Source organism: Aythya ferina (assembly GCF_964211825.1).
Source record: "Aythya ferina genome assembly, chromosome: Z".
NCBI classification, from domain to species: Eukaryota; Metazoa; Chordata; class Aves; order Anseriformes; family Anatidae; genus Aythya; species Aythya ferina.
In genome coordinates, this window is record NC_140299.1 from 12,019,432 (window position 1) to 12,037,472 (window position 18,041).

Below are 18,041 nucleotides of genomic sequence, written 5' to 3' on the forward strand. Positions count from 1 at the left end.
GGCACAGGTGGCTACCCCAGAGCTTTATGCATGAGATCTCCTGACTCCCAGTCTTGCGCTCTGCCTGAAGAGGCACAAAATTACACAGGAGTGTTTTGAACCAGAGGCAGTGCCCTGCCCTTGGAGAGGAACCCAAAAGGGAGCTCAGAGAAGAAAAGATGAAAGCACAGTCTTCCATTAAAGGAGACTAACCTAGAGGGCAGTCAGGACCTGTAAGGCATCAGTCTGGTTTAACAAATTTAAGCTAGCTGCCACTACAAAGCCCAAAGCCTTTATCCTGGACCACAGTTTATGAGACGGTGAAAAACACTTCTCTGGGAACTAGTAAATACTGTATTTCCCAATCCTCAAGAAATGAATGTTTTATCACACCATAGCCAAAATATATTACCTGTTATTAAGGTGTTGTATGTGACCATCCTATGCAAACATACTGAAAAACCATCTTCATGATATTCTGGCATTATGAAAGCAGGTAAAACTTCATAATGGTCAAACTACTCAGAATGTAAGAGATTATACTTGCATATTACATCATTTTCATATTGGTCACGCACAATTACATGTAATTTTGCTGGTGTTTGAAGAAGCAGGCAGGGTATTTTCTAACCATATTGTACACGTGTATTTTGCTTTTAAAAATAACCGGAATTAAAAACAATTGCACAATAATCACAGCAAGTTTTGTAGCTGCTGAGATGGTATTGTTGGAGAAGTTTTATTTTCCTATTTACTTTTTTTTTTTTTTTTCTGTGCAAATTAAATTTTCAGCATTAACTATATTAGATTAACATTGGTGTTTCTTTACAAGAAAAAGGAGAGGTAACAGGGCCGGCACGATTACGTCTGTTCTCAAAGGTAAAACACATGCAGAATAAATTGGCTGAGGTAAGGACTGCGTGTTAAGAGAGGAAAGTATGCTTCTGGCGATAACCGAGTGTATTTATTCAATAATACTTGCCGCTATTACAATAATGACCTAAAGTTTTCAAGTGCTTACTTCCTCCCCTTTACTGTTTGCCACTTCATGTGTGGATATGGCTGGGAACAGAAAAGATTAAGAGATTATAGGGGGCCTTCTGAGGTGGGGAGCGTGGTTGTGGCGAGTGGGACCAGCTGACGTTCTCCAGTTCTCCAACCCCATGAGGTGGGAAGTTGGCTAAGAGCAGTGGACTCCTGTGGTGGAGACTCACCAATGTTAAGAGGTAAATTTGTTGACAAAGTGTCCAGACTTCACTCCACGGGGTCTGGAAGGCAACTGCGGCGTTTGCGGTGAGGTGCGGAGGTGGGACAGCGGCTTGCCATCGGACGAGGCGCAGCCGTGAGAGGAGGAAAGCTACTTTTTGGACCGCGTCCAGTGAATCACTACCTCGGCTCAGACTTGTCATTTTCTAAGCCCAGAGAAAGGTTAATTCGAGGGACGGGAGCAGAGGGGGCGGCGGTGGGCACGGCAGCGCGCCGCCCCCCTCTCCTCAGCCCCCTCCTCAGCGCTAACGGTCGCGGGGGCGCTGCCGCGCAACGGCCGGGCGGGCTCCGCGCGCCGCCGCCACGTGACGCGCGCGCGGGTGTCCCGGGGCGCGCGGCGGCGCCGCTCCGCCCTTCGCAGTGCCGGGAACCGGAGCGGGACCGGAGCGGAGCCGGAGCGGGACCGGGACCGGAGCGGAGCGGAGCGGGAGGCGGCTGCTGCTGCTGCGGCTCCATGCGGTGAGCTGAGGCTCGGAGGAGGAGGAGGGGGAGGTTGTGCACGCCCGCACGGCGTGAATCGGGGCTTTGTGTGCGGCTCCCACCTGCCCCCGCCGCCCCGGGCTGCTGCTGCTGCTGGCGGAGGAGGAGGAGGAGGAGGAAGGACGAAGGGAAGGAGCTGCTCCGGAGCTGCTCCGGAGGGGAGAAGCCGCCAGCTCGGCGCAACAGGAGGAAACTTCTCCCTTCTCGCCCCCGGAGAGCCCCGTTTGCACGGTGCGGGGAGCGAGCAGCCCGTGAGTCGCCGCCGCGGGGCTGCTCCGTTTTTGTCTTTTTCTTTTTTTTTTTTTTTTTTTATATATATAGATAAAATACATCCTTTTGGGTATTTCTGCGTTTCCCCGGGGGCTGGCGGGGGTGACAGCTGCTTGCCAGCGCCGTCTGCACGGGTCCTCTCGGTGGAACAAAGCGGTGGCCCCGGGGACGGGCTTGTGGCGGCTCCTGCGCCGGGTGGTTTCCCCCTGGGGCTTTAGTTTTATTTATTATTATTATTTTAATATTACTGGAGCCCCTTTGGTCCCCTGTTATCGCCTCGCTCCCCACCGGGATCCGCGCTCGGGTGGTGGCGTGGGGCTCAAGGAGGGCGGGGGGAGGGTCCCTGTGTCTGCTCCGAAACGACGGTAATTAAATTAAAATAAATGTAATTAAAACGCAGGCAGGCTGCGCGAGGGGTCGCGTCAAGTTTAAGCAAGAGCCCTGCGCTGCTAAGTCTCAGCAGCACAGGAGGGGTCTGCTTTTCTCCTGCACGGCGCTTGGCAGCCAAAGCCTTCCACAGGCTGCCATGGCTCCTTGTGACAGCCTCAAGTTTCCCTGAGACCGTGAAAAGTGCGGCGACATCCCGCTGTATCAGCGCTGCGGGATCTCAGCAAAGTCCCCTGTTTGTTTCTGGAGGGAGCGTGAGCGCACTCCTTACAGATCCGGTGCGAAACGCAGCCGAGCTGGAGTGAGTGCTACTTCTGCAGAAGCTGATTTTTTTTTTTTTTTGTTTCCGTGTATGCCAGCAAGTTTAAGATTAGCTTGTTTTATTTCAAGTTAAAAAAAAAAAAAAGGAATGCCAAAAAATATGCATATGTCATCTTAGAAGGGCCGTCTGATGTCCCAGATTAACTAGGAGTACATGAAGCTAGTAAATATCTGTCAATGACCTGCTTGGCTCTTTTCGCGGGACACTCATGGAAAGCTGTCAATGAGATTTTATTTACTAATAGCAGAATTGCATAAGAGCCATATGAACCGGAGTAAAAGAGCATTTGAGTAGAAAGAGGCTGGATATGAGATCAGGGTTCTCTTGAGTTCAGGCCAAGCTCAGTGCCAATAAGTCACTATGCAGTAGCAGATGTCCATCCCTCCAATCTCTAAAAATATTGGCTCTGTGCTATTCTCTTCCCTCTTCCAAGAGCACATCTGCTAGCGAAGCAGTAAAGCGCTATCTCCTCCCCTCTCCTTCCCTGAACCAAGAAATGGATCGCATCAAGTGGAGAAGAGACGAGGCAGGAGGCTGCCAGTCTCTCAGAGGGATGTAAGCATTTTGCAGGAGGGTTTACTCACTTGCCCCATCTTTATTTTTATTTTGTACGCTCCCCATTACGTTGCTTTTCTTTCACTCCCTCTCTAATAAGGAGTTTATGCCTTTCTTAATGGAGAAGCAGTGCCAGGAGACCACGAAAGCTAACTTCTTGTGTGAGACGTTGGCAATTTGTAAATCCTACTGCAACAATACCCTAATCACATGCCTTTTGAGAGCTGCTTGTGGGCTGGTCCTTTTTGCGTAGGGATAATACTTGAAATAGCTATAGAGGAAAAACAAGCAAAATTAGAACAAATCAATTCAAGGCTCAGTGCCTTGCTTAGTGGCAGAAATAGTAGACTACTGAAAATCCCAGGCAGCTTCCATTAGCTGAGTGGTAGGTGGGAGCAGAGCAGTCCATTACATCTTTTGGGGTTGGGGATTTGCATACCTGTACTTCCCGCATATCTGGGAAGCCTAGTCCCTCTAACTTGTTCCTTGGGGCTGCTGTCTAAGTGCCTGTGAATGCATGGGTGCAGGTGATAGCTCTGCATGCAAGGTAGCTTGGGGATTGCTTTGGGAGTTGTTGGTCTTGCTGCTCCTTATGTCTTGAGGGTCACCTAGTAATGCAGTTTCAGGGTGTAGAAGAAGAGAGAGTGCAAATAGCTGCGATTCAGGTAATATGTTATAGCAAAGCTTGACACTGTCGCACTGACAGATGTGAGGCTGGTAAGGCATGGAAGCAACTGAAGATCTCCACAGGTATTTAAGGAAAAAAGCTAGTATAGGCACCGTCAGAGGACTGCTGAATCAGAAGACCATAGCAACGAGAGAAAGCATCTTTCCCTCATCTTGAGATCCAGACCAGGATTGCCAGTAATGCCTGGAGGTGATGGTGGCGGTCACAGAATCACAGAGTGGTTGAGGTTGGAGGGTGCCTCTGGGTCCATCTGGTCCAACCTCCTGCTCAAGCAGGGACACACCAGAATAGGATGCCCAGGACTGTGTCCAGGCAGCTTCTGAAGATCTCCAGGGAGAGAGACCCCACAGCCTCTTTGGGCCACACATCCCAGTGCTCCATCACCTGCACTGCACAGAAGTGCTTCCTCGTGCTCAGAGGGAACCTCCTGTGCTCCAGTTTGTGCCCATTGCCTCTTGTCCTGACACTGGGCACCACTGAAAAGAGACTGGCTCTATCCCCTTTGCACCCTCATCTCAGGTATTTGTAGACATTGATGAGATCCCACCTGAGCATCCTCTTCTCCAGGCTGAGCAACTCTCTCAGCCTCTCCTCAGAGGTGCTGCAGTCCCTTCGTCATCTTGGTGGCCTTGTGCTAGTTGGTGTGATCACTTCTGGAGGGGAGAGCCAGCAGCCTGATGGTTAGTGCATTTGCCTGGGCAGTGTTAGATCTTCACTCACGTCTTTCCTCTGTAGAGCAGGTCTTGCATTTTAGGTGAATGCGCTCATAACTTGCCCAAACTTCCTAAAGCTGCCATAGTGTTTTTTTTTTTTTTTTTTTCGAAGCCTTTGTTCATATTCAAAATTCTGTAAAAGAAAATGTGTGGAGGGTTTTTGTGTTTATTTTCCACCTGAGTCTATAGGGAATTGGGTAAAGGGGAGAGCAAAGTTTATCCAGTCACTACAAAGAAAAAGAACTTCGATGTAGGTCAGTCTGTGACTCTGTAGGACTCTAGAAGGAGATGAGGCCTTCCCACTTCTTTCCTTATAACTGCTGAGTGTCAGCAAGTGGCTGTGGGCTATTGCAGATGGGCATGCAGAAACAATGGCCTACATCCGATTCCCAGCAGCACTGGGGCAGCCTGAAAAGTCTCTGGGCAGTTTGGTGCCTGAGTGATTTTTGAGAACCTTGTTTGCAAGGACTTGAGTTCCCACCAGGGTAACTCTGAGGATGTTCTAGAGATTCACAGATCTCTGAAACCTGGGAGAGTATCACGAACACTGCATCTCCTCCACTATTTGTCTAGCAGTGTGGCTACTATTGAATGTAAGTTTTACCAGCCAAAATGAAATCAGATAAAACTCATTTGATTATCACTAAGATGCAGGCGCTGATCTTCTGCTTGTTTATAGCATTGGTACTCTTCCATAATAGAAAAAATCTGAATTCCTAATACATTTTGTGCGGTGTGGATGTACTTAATTTTTGATTTCTAAACACACCCAATTCTCTTTTTCAGGTAACGTTTAAAAATACTCTGCACTTTCATCAGCTAAAATATTTTCCCCACCCAAAAACTTGGAAGCAGAATAGGAGAGTTGTTATTAGCACCGTCTCTGAACATTTCTGCATTAGGGAAGTTTTCAGTAGGATACTCTTCCAAGGCCCTTCAAAAGTATAAGGGCAGAACTTATGGGAGTGGGGCTTGGCAGGTGTTAAATTGATGTTCCAGTTTTTCTGTATCCTGCCCAGCAGGAGTCTGCTCTGCCTTGATGCTATTTCAGAATATTCATCTATACATTGATGAGTCTGTCTCTTTTTAGATTTAAGGTTGCATCTGTGCAGATTCTCATTGTTTGCTGGTTCTGAGCAGCACTTAGTTGTTTATTGATGCAGAATGCTAGGAAGTGAGTAAGTACAAACAAGTACTAGCTGTTGTTATCCATGTGGGTTTCTCATTTAAATAACTGGCATTGAGCAAGTGGAACTCTGCATCATTTTTCTCTATTTCTGTTTGTAGCCATGTGTTTCAGTTCCAATCTAGCCTTGTTGGACTAAGCATTGAACATGGGAAAAGTTGTCAGGACTGCGATGTATCTTGTGTATGATGAACCCTGAGAATGTGGTCTTAAAATAGAGGGGCACACAAGGTAGAGGGGGACTTTTTGTTTTAGAGGTGGGGAAAATGAAAGCGGAGAAAGACAGCAGTATGTGCCAGCTCATGCAGCAAATCTTGTCTCTTACTGTGAGCTGCATGTGTGTTGACAGATACTTCAAGACAAAAGAATTGGAGTAAGTACAGAGTAAAGTTGTAGTGTAATGAGTGAATGACAAATTTGCTTGGACTTCTCTTGAGCTAGGATTTTGCCTGGAGTGCTGTCTTATATGCCAAGTAAACAAATCAGAGCAATGTCACATTTTGATGATTTTTCTCTAATCTTCTCCTGTGTAACTCACTGTGTCTAAGGCCTTATTGATTTGAACTTTCTCCTAGTCATCTAGAACTAGGAGAAAGCACTGTTTAACAAATTGCACACATCCCCACATTGACAGTTGTGCATTGGTTTTTATTCATGGAATCGTAGAATAGTTTGGGTTGGGAGGGTTCTCAAAGATCATTAATTCCAACCCTCCTGCCACGGGTAGGGACACCACCCACTAGCTCAGGTTGCTCAGGGCTTGATCCTGAGCACCTAGCCTGGTCTTGAACACCCCCAGGGGTGGGGCATTCACAACCTCTCTGGACAACCTGTTCCAGTGCCTCACCACCCTCTGAGTGAAGAATTTCCTCCTTGCCTCTAGTCTACATCTCCCCTCTTTTAGTTTAAAACCATTCCCCCTATTCCTGTCATTATCTGATTGAGCAAAGAGTCGCTCTCCATCTTTTTTGTAAGTCCCCTTCAAGTACTGAAGGGTAGCAATGGGATCACCCCGGAGCCTTGTCTTGGGTAGGCTGAATGTCCCCATCTCTCTCAGCCTCTCTTCGTAGAAGAGGTTCTCCAGCCCCATGATTATCTTTGTGACCCCCCTCTGGACACACTCTAACAATTGTATTTCTTGTACTACGTCCCCGAAGGCTGATATTGCTTTAGCTGAAAACATTAGAAATGAAGTAAAATATTTGCAAATTTTGAGTATCAGAAGGACATGTAAGAGTAGAAAGCTGATTCAAAGCATTCTGGAGGGAGAAGCAATAACTGCATTTGTTAGTGATGCAATATCTATGGAGCGATAACTTCTGGGCTCAAATGCTTAAATTTGTACAGTTCAGCACATCTTTGCCAGTGATTTGTGAACAGATAGAGGGATAGTACTAAGTTACTCAAGGCCCTTCCTATCTCTGATGTCTGATTCTGTTTGGAGTGGGATTAACTGTATATAAATCACTCCCAATCTTGTGTAGTACTTGGGCTTCTCAGTGCATTTTTCAGTGTGTTTTCATTGGTAAGTAATAATAGATTAACCAAGCCAAGAATTATTTGTCTTTATAGGTGACATTAAGTTCCATTTGACTTTTCTTATGATAGGAGGAGGAAGAGGAGGACGGATTACTCCAGATGGAAAAACTGAGTTGTGCTGATAAAGAGTGGGGAAATGTTCCCATTGCTTTTGGTCAGATTGTACATGCTTCCCTGCTTTGGCCTGAGAAGTGGAGAGAGAAATACTCTCAGCTGGATGGAAACGAGAAGGTGGTCCAAGATGAAGTGCTGGGTGGATATTTGTAGCACAATATGGACTTGCCTGTAGTCATGTGCAAACTGAAGAGGCTGGGTAGTGGCTAATGCCTCCAGGTTGTGCAGAGGGCTTTGCCAGTGCTAAGGAGAAGCTTGGTTTTGGGCACGTTCTTGGTATTGGTTTGTAGGTCAGGGTAGCTGAAGCATGTGAAGCACTTGATGGGTTGGGTACTGAAGGTGGGCAGCACAAGAAAAGCTAGTGCTGTGGATGCTTCTGGTGGCCATGCAGACCTGGCTGCTACCAAGGCTTGTTCTCCTGGGGCAGAGCAGGGCTTGTGTTTTGGAAAAATGATGGCCATCCAGAGAATAAATGAAGTTGAGGTGCTGGAGTACAAGGCAGAAGTGATTGCTGGGACCTCTTACTTTCTCCTGAGAGAGGAGGTGTATTCACACAAAGGAGATGTGAATGTGCGATAGCAATGGTACTCTCTGAGACCATTTTTTTCATATATATATTGGTTTCTCCTTATGTTACCAAACCTTGTATGGAGTCTCTAGTTCTTTTCTGTAGCCTAATAATGGTAGGGGAAAAAATACATATTTTTGGGAGTGGAACGGGAAATTAGTTGACATTATAAACGATGCTTTGCTGCAGAAGAGCATTGCCAGACACGGAGGCTTGTCATTGTGTTCTGAAAGAGATGCAGGACTTTTGACACCTAAAATTAATTAAATTCAGCATGTTCTAATTATTAAAGGGTAGCAGTCATTGCCATGAACAGTATGCATTGAATATCCTAAGGCTGTTTTACTGTTGCTTCAGTGGATCTTTGGCCATTCAAGGAGTTAATAGTAACATCACAGGAAGGGCCCTGCTCTGGTTTTGCTGTGAACTAGTGAAAGGGGGAAAAAAATGTCAGTATGGTTGTTTACTGTGGTTTGTCCAAATCTTACTGTGAATCAGTAGGGGAGATTATCTTAATCTGCTTCCTACATTTAAACCCGATGAGTCTATTGTCTTTTAAAACACAGTTTCAATGAAATTATTGAGGCTGAAGATCACTGCCACTTCAATGTCTCTTGTTTTTAACTAGATAGGTTTACCACCAACCTAAAGATGTTTTCTGTGGCTTGTCTTCCTGAAAGCTATTAATATTAAGCTAAAGGAAGATGAGATAGAGGACCAGATATTTAATTTTGGAGATAGTGTTTAAAAACATGTGATCAGCATTAGCTGTTGAGAATCTCTGGAGTTAAGCAATTCTCTACTGCAAAACTTTCTGCAGCTTCAAAATGACAGCCCTGAGGATTTATTACCACATTTGTTTTGAAAAGGGAGAAATGCCGCCATAGGTAGAACTTGCTTCTTGTTAATACCTGTGATTCATTGCAGAAATTGTTTTGAAATGTCTTGATTCTCCATAGTGAATTTCTAGTTGTCGTTTCCTGTCTTGTAAAACAGGAGTTTATTAACGGTGCTTCCTTTATCCCCCCTCTGGCAAACGAGCAGTTGTCATAAAGCTCTGCTGAATCAGAATGTTGACCTCTTTTTGCATCAGTTCCAATAATTACACCCTTTGAGAGGTGACTTCCTCCTTTAAACTGCGCCAAGAAAAGACAGCCCTCACTGTTTCATGGGTTTTTATCTCTACAGCTGAGGGATTATGGGCATTATGATACATGAGCTGTAATCTTAATGTTTGTGTTTAACTATCTTTTATGGAAAAAATACAGATGTGACACACACTAAACTTAGGAATGCTGTTTTTGTGTGCTTGTGCATGCTTTTTTAATTATGCTGTGGATATAAGTTTCAAATTTAATGTATAAAATGCACTTACGCAAGAAGTGAAGTATCCTGTGGGAAAAAATAAGTTGGCTTCTAGCAGAAACACAGCTCACCTCCCTTCTTCCTTCCTGAAACTGGGAAAAGTAGCATACTGGGAGTGCTTGCAAAGCTTGTTAGACTGCTACAGGTTCCTCGCAGAAGAGAGTTCAGCTTTGCAGCTCTTCCATGCGTATACCTACAAGGATTTGCCATCTTTCCCATAGCCCTGTACTTTAGTACTTCATTTCCATGGGAGCTATAACAAATATTTCGTTCGTGGGAGCCAAAAATGCTGTCGGGGGTGGGAAGGGGAAAGATGACCTATAGCAGGCAATTCTTTGGCAATCTGTCTGTGAGGAAAGACTTCATGATTTTAATTCCCCATGCAAAAACTTTGTTTTTACCTTAATAAATAGGCTATTTAAACTGGATACCTTTTTGTTTACCTTCTAATTCTAAAAAGATGTGTTAAATTTGGATTATGTAGGATACTGTGTGATGTTTCTCAGCTTAAAGTTCTTTTAAATCTTTTTTCCCCAAAAAACTTTTGCTGGTGTGGTATATAAAGAAAGCTAGATAAATGTAATGGCATTTGTCTTGTCCATACTGTGGCATTTCTGGTCTTTGCAAGTCTCATTATCCTTGGTGTTGCTAGAGGATGAGTTAGGAGATTATTGGGCTCTTGCTGAGGTTCAGGCTCATTTCCACTGCAGGTTATGACAGCTGGTCTGCAGTTTCACACTTTCTTCAAAGTTTGAATAGGTGTAGCAGAAATACAGCGTTCTGCTTCTATCAGAGCAATCTAAAATAATTCTTTCTTTTTGCTTTTTCAGAGCTTCCAATTTTTTAGTTCATTCAGCCCAGGAGAAAGCAAAGAAATTGTCACTTAAGGCAGGGAGTGAAAAGCTTCTGCAGTTGTTTTCCCCCTTGCACGATAAGGATTTAAACACAATGCCACAATCTCATTCTCTGAGGTCCTGTACCTTGAGATGAACAGCAAGAACTTAGAGTAAAACCCAACGTTTTTATTACGTGGAAGCAGTCAGGAATCTGACATGACTTTAGGATGATTATTTAATTAGACTTAGAGTCATATAATTAGAGTTAATGATATTTTAACAGCCTACAGAATTATCCCATCCAAATTACCTGTTGGAGGTCTGTGGGAAATGTATTTGTGTATCTGCAGTGTATGGGATTTTGTTTGTTTTGTTTATTCTTTTTTTAAGAAATGTACTTGTGTGTGTCTTAAATGGCTGCCAATTAAATATGGGTTTGAACAAAGTGACATGTTTACTTAGTGCTAATTCCTCTTCCTGGATGGTGCTCTGCGTTCTGTTCTGTGGGAGCATTTTTATATACTCTATAAAGATCTTACTGCATAGTTACATTTTGAAACTCTCTCATAGTAGAGGAATCATATAGAATGTAGCAACTTTCTTCATAATAAGGGACTTTCTCTTATGGAATAATTGAATCTCTCTTTGCCAATCAAACTGTAATCTGCTGTTTCTGAAGAGTAATGCAAAACATTAGTGACCCACCATGACCTGTTTGGATTTATGTTCCAGTCTTCTTTTCAGTTATTTATTTGGCTAGACTAGTAATATTTTTCTCCTTTTTTTCTTTTCCAGGGTGGAGGGAGGAAGTTTATACAGCTGAACACCCTTCACTTTAAACTTTTCTTTCAGCAGGAATTTGTAGAGCAGCTAAAATATGTAGATGAGGACTATTCCAGTGAGCATACTGTAGAACAAGAAAGCTGGAATATTTTTTGTACAGGTGGCTTTGTCCAGTCCACAAGTATGGTGCTGTTTCATTAAGCTTTTCTACTGTCATCTATGAATAAACACGTTGCCATGCTGCTGTATTATGTTTTCCCCATTTACATTTATCTTTGATTATTGTATATTGTAGCTCGCTGTAGGAAACTTTGCTATAGATGCTATTTCCCCATTTCCCTGTAAAAGCTCGCAGCTTGTCTGTAATGCTGGATGTAGATGTTTGTGTTACTGCTGCTTTTCTTCATTTGAAAGAGAGGAAGGAGGAATATGACTGTTTGTAATCGATAGTGCATTGTCAAATTAAAATAGCTATGATTGCAAGAATAAACTTACAGTTTCTTTTGGGGAAAAGTATGAAACAGTTCTTCCAGTGATGACCCCTCTTGCTTAGATGGTTCTACCTGCTACATTGCATTGACCTAACTAATACGTGTCATGCATGGTTTTGGTGTACTTCTGAATTGGTTAGTGGTGAAATTTGTGCATGTACTGCCTTGGCAATATGCGTAGTACTTTGTACAATATAGATGCACAGTTGTAGGATAGTGAGGTTTTAATTGAATGGCTGTACATATAACTTTCTGCTTTTTCTTCTTTAAAAATGGCTGCTTTGACATTAATGTTAAAATTGGATGTGGGCAGAGAGAGATGCTACGTGTATGAATGTGTGAGTGATGTACTTATAGTGATAGGTAGGAAGTAATAATGTGATACACATTTGTTTTTTTGGCAAAGGCCTCCTATGTTCTTCTGTGATCAGACTTAGGCTTGCTTTTAAGTTTGGAAATACAGAACACTTCTCTTAGCTGGCTGTTAATCTTTTTTAGAGCTTGAGGGCTAAACCCTCAAAGGGTGATATACGTATGCAAATTCAATTCAGACTTGGCTGCCAATGAACTGAAAGGTATCAAGTTGGAATCTTATTTCTCTCTTTTTTGTTGTTGTTTGTTTAGATATTGAAGAAGGATAAAAAGCTTCCCAAAGATTTGGAAGGTTGAATGTGATCAGCATGAAGAGCTTAAAAGCAAAGTTCAGGAAGAGTGACGTAAGTATTTCTGCTCGGTTTGATTGCTGGTTTCCATGCTGGAAACAAGTTCTTCACTCCCACCTTGATAAGGTTGTAGGTTAATGAATTACAGAGAATAACAGCTTTTTTTCCAAGCACAAAGGCAACAGCTGAGTACAGCATGTAGTAGGCTGTTTCTATTTCGGAGTGCAAGTCTCTGTTATGCAAAGTAATGGTATTTCACTACCTTTCTCCCTTTTTGGAATAATTGAATCAAGCATGTACAGATAGGGTCTGCAGAACTTCTGTTAGATTGTGCTGATGCCTGGACTGAAACTTGGTTCCAGGTACAGGATTACGCCTAGTAAGGACTTTACTGCCCAATCATATTTCTGTCTAAACATATCATCATTCTTATCAGTGTGGTGTTTCAGCACTTAACAAAAGGTCTCCTCAGCCTGTGTCGGGGTTTCTTTGTCAGCAAGAATACGGGAACCAGCTGTACAATTAGGGCGAGATGTGGCTTATCAGTTCCAGTGTGACAGGAGAGGTGGATACAAGGCTTGATCAGTGAGGACAGCAGGCATAAATACGGAGGTTCTACAGAACACTCTTCACAGCTGCATTTAGAGAGACATTATCCTGCATGTTACATGTTGTCTCTTGCTAGGGGTAGTATCAGGTGGACCCAAGCTTGAAATTGTACAGCAAGTGTACTTCCCTTGGAGCAGTGGGAGTGCTGCAGTCTGGCCCTGTCCTTCGCTTTCTTTTCTTGCTGCTACTCATTCTAGCTTCTTGCTATGCACTATAGCAAGTTGATGCTCACACGATAGTGCAGTGAGCAGTCAGTGATGTGGGTGACTTTGGATTTAATTGACTTTCCTGATATTGTGTGGAATTTAAAAAAACAACCAAATAAAAAAACCCACAACCAAACAACAACAACAAAAAAACACCTCCATGATCCACAAAGAATGTGATGTTTCATCCTTCTGCAACTTGCGTGCTGCTTTGAGAGAAATGATGTGGTGCTTGTTGTTGCCAGATTCCCACAGGATCTTAGAGCAGCCAAGTTTGATGAATATACATTAGATTTGAAAGTGTAGCTTCTTTAGAAGTTTTGATATTCATCACACACTGCACTTGGGAGCAGTACAAGCAGTACTTTGATGTAAAGATGGTCTTGTGGCACAGTGTTAGAGTGGTCTCTCTAGTCTAGTGGTCTCAGCTTGTAATGAGCTTCAGTAGCTGGGAAGAAGGAAGAAATGTTGTGCCACGATCTGTAGATGTGCTGATTACAGCTTACAAAGTCTCTGAGCTGCTGGTTAGCATCTAGTGCAGGCAGCTGCTGTGCTGGCACTGTAGCAACGGTTCTGGTGGTTGTTCTACTCCTTCATTTTAGCAAGAGGCCTTTATAAGAAAGCCAGCTCCTATAACCAAGCTAAATATGTCAACCAACCTTTGGGAGCAGAGTGAAACACTAAACTGTTTAAGAGATACTTGGCTTTTGCTGTTCACCAGGACATTTTGGCCAGTGGCACAGTTATCTAACCGCAGATGCCTCTTGGTCTTCAGTTGCTTACTTGGTGGTCAGAAGTTGCCACCACTGATGGAAAGAGTAGCAGCAGTTGCAGTTTGAGTTGACCTATGCCAATAAAACTTCCTTTAGGCATCTGCTTGAGTAATGAGAGGAGTCCCTTGGCTAACGCATGAGCGCACTTGGTATTATGGAAGTTAGGTGTGCCTGTGTGTTAGGATGACTTCATTCACACTTTTATGCTTGTTGGCTGGGCTGCTGCTCTAGAGCAAAGGCTAAGTGACATGCATGATGCAACTAGATCTTGCTGAAGCTAGTCCACCCACTGTTATAAATTCCACTGGTTCACTTCTTACTCGCCTGGCCTTGACAGCTCACTCATACCTCTCCCCAAAACCAAGGGAGGTCTGAAAGTAATTGCTGTTTTGATACTACTGCTGTCTACTGGCTGGAAAAAAAACTTGCAAAGTTGACCACAAAGGATTTTTAAGATACCTAATGTTTAGATATGTAGCTCTACGAGCACAGCAGTCTAAACTCAAGACAGTCTTATTTCCTCAGTGTTGAAGCCAAACCTTAAGGGCATAATTCAAAACAGCCAACAGGAGCTGTTCTGTATTTCGTGCATGATAAGCAAGGAAAATTATCTTTCTCTTCTTTAGTTTCCAGAAGCTGCCCTTAGCTATAATATGGGAGGAGGGAGGAGGTGGTTTTAATTGGAATTAAGTCTTATTTGTATCTCAATTTATATAAAATGTGGTAACTGCTTTCAGGATGGGGATAAGAGGAAAGTCAGCAGGGATAGAGGGACTTTTTTTTTTTTTGTTAACCCCCCTCTTTGTTTTTTTTTTTTTTTTTTTTTTTCCTTTCATTCTGCCTCCCCTGTATGGCATTCTGGAGGAAATCTTTAATGTCTTATTCTGTAGAGCTGGAGGTGTCTTGGGGTAAGGAATGGTACCTCTTTTTTTAGCCTCATTGTTAACATAAAAAAACATAGGAAGAGGGGAGGAGTAGGAATAAGTCTTTAAGGTGTGCGTGGGAGACAGGAATTACTCAAACACTTCTCTAGCAGTAAGTCTGATAACAAAACTGTATGCTAAAGCAAAGACCGGGTAGGCAACTTCAGTGGTATATTAAAGCTCTCTGGAATGGCTGAATTGAAAGTGGGCATAACTGCTGATACTTAGCCATAGGTATAAGTCTCTCTGCTGTGTGGCTTTGCTTTACTGCCATGTCTGTACCACTCTTGCAGCTTCAAAAAAGATGGTCCTGTTCCCTCTTCTATCTCTGCCCTTCTGTTTTTAAGGATGTTTGACCCTTGTTGAGGGTAACAGTGAGTCAGTTCAGGAACCTAAAGTGATGGAAAATTACATTGTGGGGTTAGTTTTAGCTGGATTAGTTGGTTAACTCCCTGCTTTGTCTCTCTGTGTGGTCAGCCCCAAGAGGAATGGTGAAATGAGGAGGAGCAGCAGGACTTCCCTTTCTTTGCTTGTTTTAGCTGTGTTGTCAGATCATGCTTTCAGATTATTGGCCTAAAAAGCACTGGGCTGAGAATGACAGCAAAGGAGTTGCAGGAACACACAAGTAAAAGGCTGCTAATTCTGATATTTAGCAGAATTGATGTAGTCCACAGCTGAGAGATGAGAGCATTAGTCCTCTTGTGGCTTTGCATTTCTTGCTTTTGCTACTCAGCTCCCCTCTCCTTTGCCTGATTCACTGTCTGTGTGCACAGGCAGCTCCATTAACTGGAGAATCTTTTTTCCCTTGACACATTTAATTGCTGTGAAATCCTTCCTTAGGGTGACTGTTGCCATGTGAACGTGTGTATTTGGTGTGGAGGAGTGAGATTTATAGCCCTGTCACAAACAAGCATTGTCAAAGTGTGATGTACAGTTACAGCAGGATGTATGTAGTCTAGAAATCTGAAGGGGATGCATAGGTGGGAGGAAACACTGAGACTAGAAGGTAGGTAGTGGTTGTGCATACTTCAACTATCTGTAGACAAAATGACAGAACTTGCACATATGTCTTGACAAAGGAACTAGGCTCTTTTTCTGCCTGAGGAGCTATATTTTCTCAGCTCTTTCCTTACTTCTTTGCTCCTTGTTATCAAACTCAAAATCTACTGTTGGTAGTAACACCTAAAAGCAGACCAATGGATGGCCATTTTAATTGTTGCAAGTCACCTGTTACATATGATACTTAAAGAAGTTGTGTTGATATCAAGAGCTATTGTTTCAGAGCCTGAATTTATTTATGGACTGCCTGTAGGAATTTTATCTGCAGGAATAGACTGTAGGAATATGGTGGAGAATAGATGTCTTCAACCACAAATTCAGAAGTTCTTCAGTGTTTCTGTCTGCAGAAGTAGAATGTGAAATAATCCAATTAAAACCAGTACTACAGGTGTTTAAATGAGCCTCTTAATTGATGTTAATATTTGAGATTTGAATGTTTTCTGTAGTAATTAGTCAGTTTGTGGCCTGACTTCAAAAGAGTCTAGAATCTGAAACAGGCAGATCAGGGCCGGGTGGATTTTCAAATGTACACAGATATCAAACCTGTCTAAACATGTTTTGTCTGCTTCTTAAATATGACAAGATGCTCATCCAAATTTGTGGGCACCTGCATTTACATATCTTGCTTTTTGATACTAAGATATTGTAGGAACCTAGATGACCTTGTTAGGTGATTTTGTTTTTAACAGTATTTACAATTCTTGTAGAAAAAGGATGTGTGAAGGTTGTGATGGATTGGATTTTTTTCACACTGACTTATGTCAGTGGGGAAAATAACTGAAAATTTTTAGGGCTGTTTGTTGTGAGTATTGAAGATCAGCTGAAAAACATTTCTTGTGATTTGACAACATAGCTATTTTCTTCTTTTTGCTAGCCTGTTGACTGGGCAAGTGGAAGATCAGAATTGGGATTTGTTTCTGCATACCTTCAATATTGAATAATTAAAATATTAGAATTTTTAAATCTTTAAAATTTAGAATTGACTGTGCAGTTAAGCAGAAAAAGTAACTATTGTCAGAAGCAGAGCCAAGACAGGCTGGGATTTCCCAATGCTAATTGCCAGCTCAAACTTCTGGTATTTCTGGAAGTGCCTATTTGTTTTGCTATCAAATGAGGGAGGAAAAGTTTTCAGTTTGTATGGAAATTTCTTCGTTTTGGCCTGTGGTGTAGTCATTGTTCCATAAATCTTGAAGTAATGAGGCAGTTAGGTACGCTGTAGTATAAAATATCTCAGTCTTAACCTAGAGGCTATGCTAATTAAGGCTTGGCACTTCTTTTTAATGCCCAGCGTTCTAACTAGTAGGTTCCTATTCAACAGTTTTTATAGTATAAAATGCTATGTGGGGGTCTGGAACTGAAAGATTGCTGGGATACATTCCACTGAAATTGCTGTGTTCCCATGTGCTCTGGAGTGAGTGAGTGTGTGGGAGAACAAAATTCGGGTGGGGCAACTTTAAAAAATAATGAAGCAGAATCTCTTTTAAATAGCCTTTTTTTTTTTTTTTTTTTGGTCCACTGAAAACTGCAATTGACCTAAAAAGGAACATGGGATTGTTGAAAATTGCTCTATCTGCCCTGTGTACACATACTATTTTCTTTCAGGGTAATTGTTACAAAAAATGGCATACAAAATTCATGCTGGCTATAAAATGGAATAGCAATGTTTTCTGATCACTCTCCCCAGTTATTCAGAAAATGAACTACTGAAACTTGTGTGTAAGTGTCTTTGGATCTTCGGATTCCACTATACAGTGTGTAGGAGGAGACTTACTTTCTGGAATGCTCTGGACGTTCTCCTCCACCTCCTCTTGGAAAAGCAGGATTTATCCTCTCTCTTGAAACAAATGTGGTGGCTCCTGCTTCTGCCTCCTTCTGTCTGGAGTTGAGGATTTTACCTTCCACCGCATTTTCAGCATGGGAGCTGTTTGGCGTCATGCCTCCAGTTCTGGACAGAGTACAACTGCTCTAGTCAGCCTGCTCTTCTAGGCAAAACTTACATGTTTGTGCAGAAAATAAGTTAAATGCATTCAGAGGCTTATGGTACGTAGAGTAAGACCTGCTGCCTGTTGCAGTCAGTTCAGTATGAACATCTTGACATCACATAGCGTCTCTTTGACATTACTGACAACAGGAATGTACTTAGAGTAAAAAAATTACTTTATTCATGTGAACAGTAATTCTTGTGCATTTCAGCCCTCTATGAGGGGGCTAAAGTGACATGTAAGTGATGTAGCATCTCTTTTAGTGATGGAAGGAAAACGTAATGG

General features: G+C 42.8%; 1 protein-coding gene across 4 annotated transcripts in view; it reads left to right on the forward strand.

Annotated features, from left to right (window-relative positions):
- Window positions 1-1,542: 1,542 nt before the first annotated feature.
- The window catches only part of RAI14 (retinoic acid induced 14), an 85,940-nt gene continuing 69,441 nt past the window's right edge, over window positions 1,543-18,041 (forward strand). For 2 of the 4 annotated variants that reach the window (XM_084503665.1, XM_084503668.1), the window contains exons 1-2: window positions 1,543-1,704; window positions 12,167-12,258. In XM_084503665.1, coding sequence (XP_084359791.1) covers window positions 12,223-12,258 — 36 coding nt within the window. In that variant the 5' untranslated portion in view covers window positions 1,543-1,704; window positions 12,167-12,222. Of the gene's footprint in view, window positions 1,705-1,840; window positions 1,977-12,166; window positions 12,259-18,041 lie in introns of those variants that run through there. The other 2 variants (XM_084503667.1, XM_084503666.1) reach the window with 2 other exon arrangements.